The 12,484-nt window shown below is 44.4% G+C and overlaps 1 protein-coding gene across 1 annotated transcript in view; it reads right to left on the minus strand.

Annotated features, from left to right (window-relative positions):
* Positions 1-8,376, minus strand: part of LOC140210283 (uncharacterized) — a 34,991-nt gene extending 26,615 nt beyond the window's left edge. Inside the window, exon 1 of the mRNA XM_072279163.1 lies at positions 8,236-8,376. Coding sequence (XP_072135264.1) covers positions 8,236-8,316 — 81 coding nt within the window. The 5' untranslated portion in view covers positions 8,317-8,376. The remainder of the gene's footprint in view (positions 1-8,235) is intronic.
* Positions 8,377-12,484: the final 4,108 nt, after the last annotated feature.

The raw sequence follows: 12,484 nt of genomic DNA on the forward strand, positions 1-12,484 counted from the left end.
TTGTACTTCCTGCTAATTTACTCCCATTTATGCGTTATTCCTTTGGGTTCACGTGATGTACTTGGCACAACAATTGGAACAATTAAGGCATTTTGGAGTGCAACCAGGAAACAATTTTTCATACAAAGCACTGTGGAAATCTGGAACTTGCTCCCCTAAAATGCTACAGATGTCAATTGAAATTTCCAAGACTGAGATTTAATTTTTTTTTGTGTTGAGGGTTTCAAGGGAAATAGAGTTGAGGTGCAGATCAGACACAATCTAATTAACAGTCTCAAGAGGATGGATGCTCCACTGCTGTTCCTATAATCATTATTGGCAAACACATAAATAGAAGCCTCAGATCACAATGGAAATGACAGTCCTACCATCACTGGAAATCTGGTGCAAGTGAACCCACTCAGGAGGCACCCTCAAAATGATTAGTAATTATATATTTTGAATCAGGATCAGAATCAAGTTTAATACCACTGGCATATTTTGTGAAATTTGTTGTTTTGCAGCAGCAGTTCATTGCAATACATAGTAATAAAACTATAAATTACGATGAGTATATCAAAAAACATAAGAAGTGCAAAAAGAGAGGGATAAAATACTGAGGAAGTGTTAATGAGTTAATTGTCCATTCAGAAATCTGATGGTGTATGGGAAGAAGCTGTTCCTGAAACACTGAGTGTGTGTGTCCGGGCTCCTGTACCTCCTCCTTGATGGTAGCAATGAGAAGAGGGCATGTCCTGGGTGACGGGGGCCCTTAATGATGGATGCCACCTTTTTGAGGCACTGCCTTTAGAAGGTGTCCTGGATGCTGGGGAGGCTAGCGCCCATGATGGAGCTGGCTGAGCTTACAACTTTCTGCAGCCTTTTCTGATCCTGTGCCCTTCTACACCAGACAGTGATGCGGCCAGTTAGAACGCTCACCACAGTACATCTGTAGAAATTTGCGAGTGCTTTTGGTGACATATCAATGGTACTCAAACTCCAAGTGAAATATAGCTGCTGTTGGTAATTGCATCAATATGTTCGGCCCAGGATAGATCTTCAGAGATGCTGACACCCAAGAACTTGAAACTGCTCATCCTTTCCACTTCTGATCCCTCAGTGAGGACATGCCATGTTCCCCTGTCAAGTCAAGTCACTTTTTATTATCATTTTGACCATAAGCTGCTGGTACAGTACACAGTAAAAATGAAACAACGTTCCTCCAGGACCATGGTGCTACATGAAGCAACACAAAACTACACTAGACTAAGTGAGACAACACAAGGCTACACTAGACTACGTAAAACAACACAAAAACTGCACTAGACTACAGACCTACACAGGACTACATAAAGTGCACAAAACAGTGCAGGGCAGTACAATAAATAATAAACAAAACAATAAGCACAGTAGAGGACAAATTACAATATAATAATAAATGTTGTAGATGTCAGACTAGTCTCTGGGTATTAAGGAGTCTGATGGCTTGGGGGAAGGAACTGTTGCACAGTCTGGTTGTGACAGCCCGAATGCTTTGGTAGCTTTTGCCAGATGGCAGGAGGAGAAGAGTTTGTATGAGGGGTGCGTGGGGTCCTTCATAATGCTGTTTGCTTTGTGGGTGCAGCATGTGGTGTAAATGTCTGTAATGGCGGGAAGAGAGACCCCGATGATCTCAGCTGACCTCACCATCCGCTGCAAGGTCTCGCGATCCGAGATGGTACAATTTCCGAACCAGGCAGTGATGCAGCTGCTCAGGATGCTCTCAATGCAACCTCTGTAGAATGTGGTGAGGATGGGGGGTGGGAGATGGACTTTTCTCAGCCTTCGCAGGAAGTAGAGACGCTGCTGGGCTTTCTTGGCTATGGAGCTGGTGTTGAGGGACCAGGTGAGATTCTCCACCAGGTGAACACCAAGAAATTTGGTGCTCTTAACGATCTCAACAGAGGAGCAGTCAATGTTCAGCGGAGAGTGGTCGCTCCGTGTCCTCCTGAAGTCAACAACCATCTCTTTTGTTTTGTTCAGATTCAGAGACAGGTTGTTGGCTCTGCACTAGTCTGTTAGCCGTTGCACCTCTTTTCTGTATGCTGACTCGTCGTTCTTGCTGATGAAACCCACCACAGTCATATCATGGGCGAACTTGATGATGTGATTCAAGCTGTGTATTGCTGCACAGTCATGGGTCAGCAGAGTGAACAGCAGTGGACTGAGCACACAGCCCCGGGGGGCCACCGTGCTCAGTGTGATGGTGGTGGAGATGCTGCTTCCAATCTGGACTGACTGAGGTCTCCCAGTCAGGAAGTCTAGGATTCATTTGCAGAGGGAGGTGTTCAGGCCCAGCAGTCTTACCCTTTCTGAAGTCCACAATCAATTCTTTGGTCTTACTGATGTTGAGTGTAAGGTTGTTGCTATGACACCACTCAAAAAGCTGATCTATTTTGCTCCTGTACGCCTTCTCATCACTATATGAAATTCTGCCAAAAATAGTTCTGTTGTCAGCAAATTTATAGATGGTGTTTGAGCTGTGCCTTGCCACATAGTTGTGGGTGTAGAGCAGTGCACTAAGCACGCATCCTTGAAGTGTGCCAATGTCAATTGTCAGTGAGGAAGAGATATTATTTTTGATCCACAGATTGTGGTCTCCTGGTGAGGATTTCAAGGATCCAGTTGCAGAGCGAGGCACAGAGGCCCAGGTTTTGAAGCTTTTTGATTAGAATTGAGAGTACGATTGTGTTGAATAGGCAAATTGCAGTGGGCTCTTGCTTAGGCAGAAGTTGATTCTAGCCATGACCAACCTCCCAAAGTAGTCCATCGCAGTAAATGTGAATGCCACTGGATGATAGTCATTGAGGCTGAACCTTTTGACCCAAAGGTTCAATGTAAACTAAGTGTCACTGAGTTTGATGGTTTCTCTTTGGTATTTTCCAATGTATTTCCATTCCTTCTTGCTTATTGTTGGATTCTTTCATCAGTGTGATTTGAGGCAGTCAGTTATAAGTTGGTGCTCAATAGTGGTGTGACAGAATTGAATTGTGTACAAGATATGATTTACAAAAGACTGTCGAATGAATTATTAAAAATAGAAAATATGTGTACTACGTCAGATCAACTAGAGCTCAAGAAAAGCGGCTATGATCTGCACAAAGCTATCAAGCCTGTGAAACAACAATATAGGGAGAAGACTGAGTCAAGATTCACAAGGAATAGCACATGTGACTTGTGGCGAGGGCTGCATACCATCGCAGACTTCAAGATAAACGTTGTGGTGCCACCAACATCGTGGCCTCTCTCCCAGATGAGCTCAATCGCTTTTGCTAGGTTTGATGTTGCTAACTCTGAGCCTCCGAGGAAAGCCACCGCTACAACCTGCAACTTGGTCATCTCTGAGGCTGAGGTACGCAGATGTTTCAACGAGTGGACAGTCGCAAGGCTGCTGGACCGGATGGCACTCCAGGACGAGTACTTAGGATGTGCGCAGCACAACTGGCCGGTGTGTTTACTGACCTTTTTAATCTCTTCCTCTCCCAGTGTAGGGTGCCCTCCTGCTTCAAATTATCCACCACTGTCTCTATATAAAAAAAAGACCAAGGTAACATACTTGAACGACTGCTGTCCTGTCGCACTCACCTCAATAGTAAGCAAATGCTTTGAGAGGCTGGTCAAGGATTACATCTGCAGCTTGCTACCACCCAAACTGGACCCCCTACAATTCGCCTACCGACACAATCAAACGACAGATGACACAACAGCCACAGCTCTACGTACCGTTCTTACACATCTGGAGAAGAATGCTTATGTGAGAATGCTGTTCTTGGACTACAGTTCAGCATTCAACACCATAGTTCCATCCAGGCTCAACAAGAAGCTCAGAGACCTCAGCCTTGACCCTGCCTTGTGCAGCTGGATCCTGGACTTCCTGTCAGATTGCCAGCAGGTTGTAAGAGTGGGCTCCCTCACCTCCAACCCTCTGACTCTCAATACAGGAGCCCCTCAGGGCTGTATACTGAGTCGCCTCCTGTGTACCCTGTATACCCATGACTGTATTGCCATCCACAGCTCTACTCTGGTAATTAAATTTGCCACCGACACTACATTGATTGGCCTTATCTCAAACAATAACGAGGTGACCTTCACGGAAGAGGTCAGCTCTCTGATACAGTGGTGTCAAGAAAACAACCTCTCCCTCAATGTCACAAAAACAAAGGAGCTGGTTGTGGATTACAGGAGGAATGGAGATGAGCTAACCCCGATTGACATCAATGGATCTGGGGTTGAGAGGGTATACAGCTTTAAGTTCCTCAGCATCCACATCACCGAGGACCTCACGTGGTCTGTGCACACCAGCTGTGTGGTGAAAAAGGCACAACAGCACCTCTTTCACCTCAGACATTGAGAAAGTTTGGTATGGGCCCCCAAATCCTAAGAACCTTGTACGGGGGCACAATAGAAGCATCCTAACTGGCTGCATCACTGCCTGGTATGGGAACTATACCTCCCTTAATCGTAGGACTCTGCAGAGAGTGGTGCGGACAACCCAGCACATCTGTTGTGAACTTCCCATGATTCGGGACATTTACAAGGACAGGTGTGTAAAAAAGGCCTGTAAGATCACTGGGGACCCAAGCCATCCCAACCACAATCTATCCCAGCTGCTACCATCCAGGAAGCGGTACCGCAGCATAAAAGCCAGGACCAACAGCCTCTGGGACAGCTTTTTCCACCAGGCCATCAGACTGATGAACTCACGCTGATCTGAGTGTACTCTACATTACGTTGGCTGTTCTATTTATCATAAATTATTATAAATTACCATGACTGCACATTGCACATTTAGATGGAGACATAACGTAAGATTTTTACTCCTCATGTATGTGAAGGATGTAAGAAATAAAGTCAATTCAATTCAATTTGTGCAGTGTCTGTAAAGAAAAAGAAAGCATGTTAACATTTTAGTCTGTGATGAAGACATTTTCTGTCCATAGCATACGGATCAAATGCATTGTTACTCTGCTAGCACTGAGAAATAGAGAGGACGTAAACCGTAGCCAAGAAACTGGGCCGATCTGCAATCTATCAGCCATGAAGGTTGAAGTGCCTTGCAGAGTGGTGGCTCTAACTGGTGATTTGTAGAGGAGGGGGTGTTTGGGAATCATATCCTATTGAGGTGGTAAAGAATATGGTATGAACTGCCCTTGCTAGTCTTGTTTCCTCCGTAGATCTAAACATTGCAAGCCTTATTGGGTAGTAGGGAACAGTGTTTGACATCGTGATGCAATGATATAAAAGTTGCATCTGTCAAGTATTTAATTCTAATTTCCTATTACATTTTCATAAAAGTTTCTTGGGAAGGAGCTAAAAAAGATGGTGTCAGAGGTTTTTGTGGCCCCAGGCAACTTCTTCCAGTCTGTCCGCGAAACTGCTGATTCTTCTTTTCTCATGTCCTTCTCTTTTCAAGGTGGCTGGGGTCCTGTCAAAGTCTGTGATTGACAGCTACAGCTCAAGCTATGGTTCTCCGCGGTGGTGGGTTCTCAGACTAGTCATGTGGCCTGGCGTTTCGATATCTCTAGGAATGCCTGGAAGACGTGGGCCTTCAGGGTGCGGCCCTGCAGACGACCTTGTTCTTCACTGACTGAAGCGTTGTAGGAGACTGAAATGTTGGGACAGCAGGCAATGTGCACTGCTGTCGATAAAAGGCCCCTGTACCAGAGCAATCCCTCTTCTTCTCTTTCCTTGGATGGTGAGTGACAGCCTGCTGGTCCTCGAGTCGGGGGGCTTGAAGAAGCAATGCGGAAGATTGCAACGTCAGAACAACGAGCTGCTAGTTTCCCACTCTCGTTTTTGCAGGAGTGATTTTTTTCTCCCTCACTAGTGAAAGAGAGCCTATCATGAGATACCTAAGTGTTGGGTTGTGGATTGTAGTTTTTGATTGAGGCCTCTTTGGGGGCTTTTGCGTTACTTGCGTGGTGGGGGGGGGGTTGGTGCTTTTGCTGGTGCAAGTGGGAGGAGGGGGGAGGAGGGTCGATGCTTCCATGCTGCTTGTGCCTGGCAGGGGGTAGGGGCCTTTGGGGTTCTGGTGTTTCCGTCATTCATCCTTTTGGGTTTTTTGTTGCATGGATGTCTGCAAAGAGTAAGAATTTCAGATTGTATACTCTATACACTCTCTGCTATAAAATTGAACCACTTGATTTAAATATGGTAGTGGAAGCTTGCTATCATTATTATTTATTACTGTTACAAAGAGTTGTCCTTCTGCTGGTTGTGGGTGGAAGAGATGGATCCCCAAAAGCCATACGGAGTAGGAATGGGAGAGATAAAGGACAAGATTTTAAGGCAAGGTTTTCCCTGAAGTTTTGGAAGTAGTGGGCATAGGAATCCTTGGTTATGCACAAACCGGCTGAGAACTGATAATTAAGTGATAAAGAGGTGGATGGTCTTGTACAAACACTTCCAAAGGCTGGAGCAAGAACGAAGGAGAGAACAAGAAGCCATAAACATAAGAGATTCTGCGGATACTGGAAATACAGAGTAATACACACAAAACACTGCAGGAACTCAGCAGGTCAGGCAGCATCTATGGAAAGGAATGAAGAATCGACATTTCAGGCCGAGACCTTTCATCAGAATTCAATAAGACGCCATTTTAATTAGCCTCCGCAGTAACATAAAAGTCGAAACCCCCTTACACCAGTATTTCCTGAACTCTCATCCCTCAAACAGATGTCTTGAGCCACCTTACAACCTTTAATATCAGAGTTTGGTACATCAAGAATAAAATATGGGACTGACCTTTGAAAATGATTTATGACAGTTAATGAAGACAGAATGTCCTGAATGTAGTACTCTGAATGCCAGATTCTCCTATCCAAAGTTCAAAGTAAATTTAATATCAAAGTGCATATATGTCACCATATACAACCCTGAAGTTCATTGTCTCGTGCGCATACTCAATAAATCCATAACAGGATCAATGAAAGACTGTACCAACTTGGCTGTTATACAAAGCCAAGCCTGAAATATAGAAAACTAACTTTACGCAATGGACAGATAGCACACTCCTGAAACCACTATAGTCGAGACACATCTACTGCACCAGAACAAGGAAAATGTTAGCAAAGCACGTGAACATTATGCAAATAATGTCAAGCAGATGGAAATTAGACGGTTGTGACAATGTGTGATAGACAGTGACAATGCGTGATAACTCGGACCCCCTGAACACAAAATTAAAACTCAGAAATTAGAGAAATAAAATACGTGTGAGTTGTTTCTTAGGGAAAATAATGTGGCACAAAACATACTTTGTTTGCAAAACTTTAACAGTCCTTGTACCCTAAACAGATCATATATCAACACAAAACAGAAGTGAGGTAATTAGCTTCTTTGACAAGTGAGTCTCCTTGACCCATGACCCTGCAATGTTTTCCTCCAAATATTCATTGGACTTCCTTTTGCAAATTAGATGAATCAGATTACAAATTGCAAATTCTAAATCCTGGTTTAAATCAATTAATTGTCCCATGGAGCCTTCAGCAGTTTTCCCCATCACATTTAATCCCTGCCTGTGGTTCCCAAACCCTTTTGGGGCCTTAAACATCTCCGCATGTCCTTCTCTAGTGTAAGAAGCAGCTCAATTTGGCCAGTGGATCAAAAGCACCCCATTCTTGTCAAACTGGTAAATCACTTCTGGCCTGCTGTGAATGGGAAATCATTAGATAAATTTTAAGTTTTTTTTTGTTACGTAAATGTAATTGGAGAAAATACCACTTAAATGGAAGTTGTAACAAGTATTAACAAAATATATATTATTTTTGTAAAAGGAAATTTGAATATATATTTTGGTATTATTTCAGAAATATGTTTAATATGAGGCTGGGAGGAAAAGATAAAAAAAAATGGGCAATACAGACAACCACGGCATTAAGTGTTTTTGTTACAACTATTGTAATACAGGTACCGAGCACCTGTTTTCCAGAATCATTCAGTTTAACATCCACCGTGAGACTATTAACGTATGATCTTCAGCAGAAGGTCTTGGTGACAACTGAAGTGGGATGTATCCCAGGGAAGCATTTCGCTCCATAGATGCTGCCTGACCCGCTGAGCTCCTCCAGCATTTTGCGCGTCTTGGTCCAGATGTCCAGCATCTGCAACCTCTCTTGTGGCCCCGAAGAGCGTGTCCGCAGTGAGTGAGACAGGGAGCTGAAGCCGGCATGTGGCCAACTCCTGCCCTGAGCCTCCTCCTTCCAGGTTCCCACCTACCTGGCATTTCTCCCTCTCGTTGTTGACCTTTAGAATTCGCGCGTTCTTGCCGTCGATCCAGTCCGGGCAGAGGCCACCCATACCCGCTCCACCCCACCCCACGGCGGCCGCCACCTTCTCCTGCGGGGCAAGGCAGCAGCAACTCTCTGCCTGCGAGTCCATTGTGACGTCACCGTGTGACCCAAGGGCCGGGGGCGCGCAGCTCGTCCGCGGCCCCAGTAGCGCAACTACTGTCCTCGGTGATGGAAGCGTTTTCCCTACCGCCAACTCAAAGTGTGAGCCTACCCTCCCCTGCGTGCCCAGGTCAATAAACGCTGTCTGGCCTGCTGAAATAAGCTCATTAACGTGGGAGCAGATACGGAAAATGCAGAAAAAGTTACATACCTTATTCATAAGATTTGTAAATATACATCATAATGTTAGTGCTCTCAACGCAAGACATACATATATTTGTATTAAGCGAGAGCGGGCCCTCTGGCAGCTCAATCCAACAACACTACTTAGTGACATCTGACTGCAACTCCATTCTTTGTACTACTGCTGTCAACCTTTTGCCACCCATTAAAAATCCATCCAGTTTTGTCTTACCAGGGGTGATTGATAAGTTCGTGGCCTTAGGTAGCCAGAGTCAATTTTAGAAAACCTAGCACATTTATTGTTCAACATACACACCTATTTTTCTACATTAACACACTTAGTCCAGCGGTCATGGAGCACACGGATCTTGGACCTCCAGAAAGTGCCCACAGCAGGGGTGATTGATAAGTTCATGGCCTAAGGTAGAAGGTGATGAGTTACACAGCTCTCGTTACATGCACATGCAGTTCAACTCTTTGAGTGATTATGCAGAACGTTTGAAGTTAATAACTCATCTCCTTCTACCTCAGGCCACAAACTTATCAATCACCCCTGCTGTGGACACTTTCTGGAGGTCCAAGATCCGTGTGCTCCAGGACCACTGGACTAAGTGTGTAAGTGTAGGAGGGGACTATGTTAAAAAATAAATGTGATAGGTTTTCTAAAATTGGCTCCGTCTACCTTAGGCCACAAACTTATCAATCACCCCTCATAAATGTATTTAAAAACTTTGCTTGCATCACTCTATATTGAGATGGATTATCCATAGAAAATGTCTCTATCCTAAATGAGCAGCCCCTTATTTTTAAACAGTGACCCCTGGTTCCGGATTCTCTCAGAGGAAACATTCTCTCCACATTCACCTTGTCACAATCCTTTGGGATCTTATATATTTAAATCAAATCCTCTGTCCCTCCTCTAAACTCCAGTGAAGACATGTCCCGCTTTCCCTCCTACTCCAGGTGCGGAGAATGTGATGAGATGGGATCTCCCAGTGGCCACTCATTTTAATTCTACTTCCCATTCCTATTGTGACATGTCTGTCCATGGCCGTCTCTACTGTCATGATGAGGTCACACTCAGGTTGGAGCAGCAACACCTTATATTCCATCTGGGTAGCCTCTAACCTGATGGCATGAACTTACGGTAATGCCCCACCTACCTTCACCATTCCCCAGTCCCATTTTCCTCTCTCACCTTATCTCCTTACCTGCCCATCATCTCCCTCTGGTGCTCCTCCCTCTCCCCTTTGTTCCACGACTTTCTGTCCTCTCCCATCAGATTCTCCCTTCCCCAGCCCTTCATTCCTTTCAACAATTGACATCCCCGCCCTTTACTTCACCCCACCCTCCCGGTTTCACCAATCATGTACTACCCTGTATTTCTTCCTCCCCTCGCACCACCTTCTTACTCTGACTTCTCACCTTTTTTCTCCAGGTCCGATGAAGGGTATCGGCCTGAAATGTTAACTGTTTACTCTTTCCCCTAGTTGCTGCCCGGTCTGTTAAGTTCGTCCAGCATTCTGTGTTTGTTGCTTTCCTATTCCATGTTGTCTTTTGTCTCAAATATATCATTCTATTTGCTTGCCAGAGCTACATTATATTTTAAGACCATAAGACATAGGAGCAGAATTAAGCCATTTGGCCCATCGAGTCTGCTCCACCCTTGAATCATGGCAGATCCTTTTTCCTCTCTTCAGTCCCACGCCCCGGCTTTGATAGCATGTCCAACCAAGAACTGAACAAGCTCTGCCTTAAATATACCAAACGACCTGGCCTCCGCAGATGACTGTGGTAACAAATTCCACAAATTCACCATCTTCTGACTAAAGAAATTTCTCCGCGTCTCTGTTTTAAATGGACGTCCCTGCATGTTGAGGCTGTGGCCTCTTGTCCTAGACTCCCCCACCATGGGAAACATCCTTTTCACATCTACACTGCCTAGGCCTTTCAAAAATTCAAAAGGTTTTAATGAGATCCCCCACCCCCCATCCTTCTAAATTCCAGCGAGTACAGACCCAGAACTATCAAACGTTCCTCGTGTGAGAACCCTTTCATTCCCGGAATCATATTTGTGAACCTCCTCTGAACCCTCTCCAATGCCAGCACATCTTTTCTTAGATGAGGAGCCTAAAACGGTTCATAATTCTCAAGGTGAGGTCTCACCAGTGCCTTATAAAGCCTCAACATCACTTCCCTGATTTTGGATTCTAGACCTCCTGAAATTGAATGCTAAAATTGCATTTGCCTTCCTCACCACTGACTCTACCTGCAAGTTAACCCTTAACTGTGTTCTGCACAAGGACTCCCAAGTCCCTTTGCATCTCAGATTTTTGTATTTTCTCCCCAATTAGAAAATAGTCTGCACATTTATTTCTAATACCAAAGTGTATGACAATGCATTTTTCAACATTGTGTTTCACTTATTTCACCGCGGCTGACAAGAGAAGTTAAGGACTGCATAAAAGCCATGGAAAGAGCATATAAGGTAGCAAAAGTGAGTGGAAAGTTGGATGATTGGGAAGCTTTAAAATTCCAACAAAAGGCAACAAGAAAAGCTATAAGAAGGGAAAAGGTTAAATATGAGGACGGACTAGCCAATAATATAAAGCAGGATACCAAAAGTTTTTTCAGTTATATTAAGAGCAAAAAGAGAGGGGAGAGTTGATGTTGGACCACTGGAAAATAATGCTGGTAAGTTAGTAATGGGGAACAAAGAAATGGCAGATGAACTTAATGGGTATTTTGCATCTGTCTTCACTATGAAAGACACTAGCAGTGTGCCAGAAGTCTGAGAGTGTCAGGGAGCAGGAGTGAATGCAATTGCTATTACAAAAGAAAAAGTGCAAGTCAAGATCAAATGTCATTGAAATTGGGCATGCAGGTACAGCAGGCGGTGAAAAAGGCCAATGGTATGCTGGCATTCATAGCAAGAGGATTCGAGTACAGGAGCAGGGAGGTACTACTGCAATTGTACAAGGCCTTGGTGAGACCACACCTGGAGTATTGTGTGCAGTTTTGGTCCCCTAATCTGAGGAAAGACATTCTTGCTATAGAGGGAGTACAAAGAAGGTTCACCAGATTAATTCCTGGGATGGCAGGACTATCATATGATGAAAGACTGGATCGACTAGGCTTATACTCGCTGGAATTTAGAAGATTGAGGGGGAATCTTATTGAAATGTATAAAATCCTAAAGGGATTGGACAGGCTAGATGCAGGAAGATTGTTCTCGATGTTGGGGTCACAGTTTAAGGATAAGGGGGAAGCCTTTTAGGACCGAGATGAGGAAAAACTTCTTCACACAGAGAGTGGTGCATCTGTGGAATTCTCTGCCACAGGAAACAGTTGAGGCCAGTTCATTGGCTATATTTAAGAGGGAGTTAGATAAGGCCCTTGTGGCTAAAGGGATCAGGGGGTATGGAGAGAAGGCAGGTACAGGGTTCTGAGTTGGATGATCAGCCATGATCATACTGAATGGCAGTGCAGGCTTGAAGGGCTGAAAGGCCTACTCCTGCACCTATTTTCTATGTTTCTTTGTCTTAAGATGGATAAGTCACCTGGGCCAGGTGGACTACATCCTAGAGTCCTGAGAGAGGTTGCTGAAGAGATAACAGATGCATTGGCCATGATCTTTCAAATATCACTTGATTCTGGCATAGTACTGGAAGATTGCAAATGTCACTCCACTCTTTAAGAAGGGAGGAAGGAAAAAGAAAGGAAATTATAGGCCAATTAACCTAACCTCAGTGGTTGGGAAAGTGTTGGAGTCTATTATTAAGGATGAGGTTTCGAGGTACTTGAAGACTAATGATAAAATAAATCAAAGTCAGCATGGTTTCTGTAAAGGGAAATCTTGCCTGACAAATCTGTTAGAGTTCTTCAATGAAGTA

The sequence above is a fragment of the Mobula birostris genome, chromosome 15, assembly GCF_030028105.1.
Source record: "Mobula birostris isolate sMobBir1 chromosome 15, sMobBir1.hap1, whole genome shotgun sequence".
Classification (NCBI taxonomy): Eukaryota; Metazoa; Chordata; class Chondrichthyes; order Myliobatiformes; family Myliobatidae; genus Mobula; species Mobula birostris.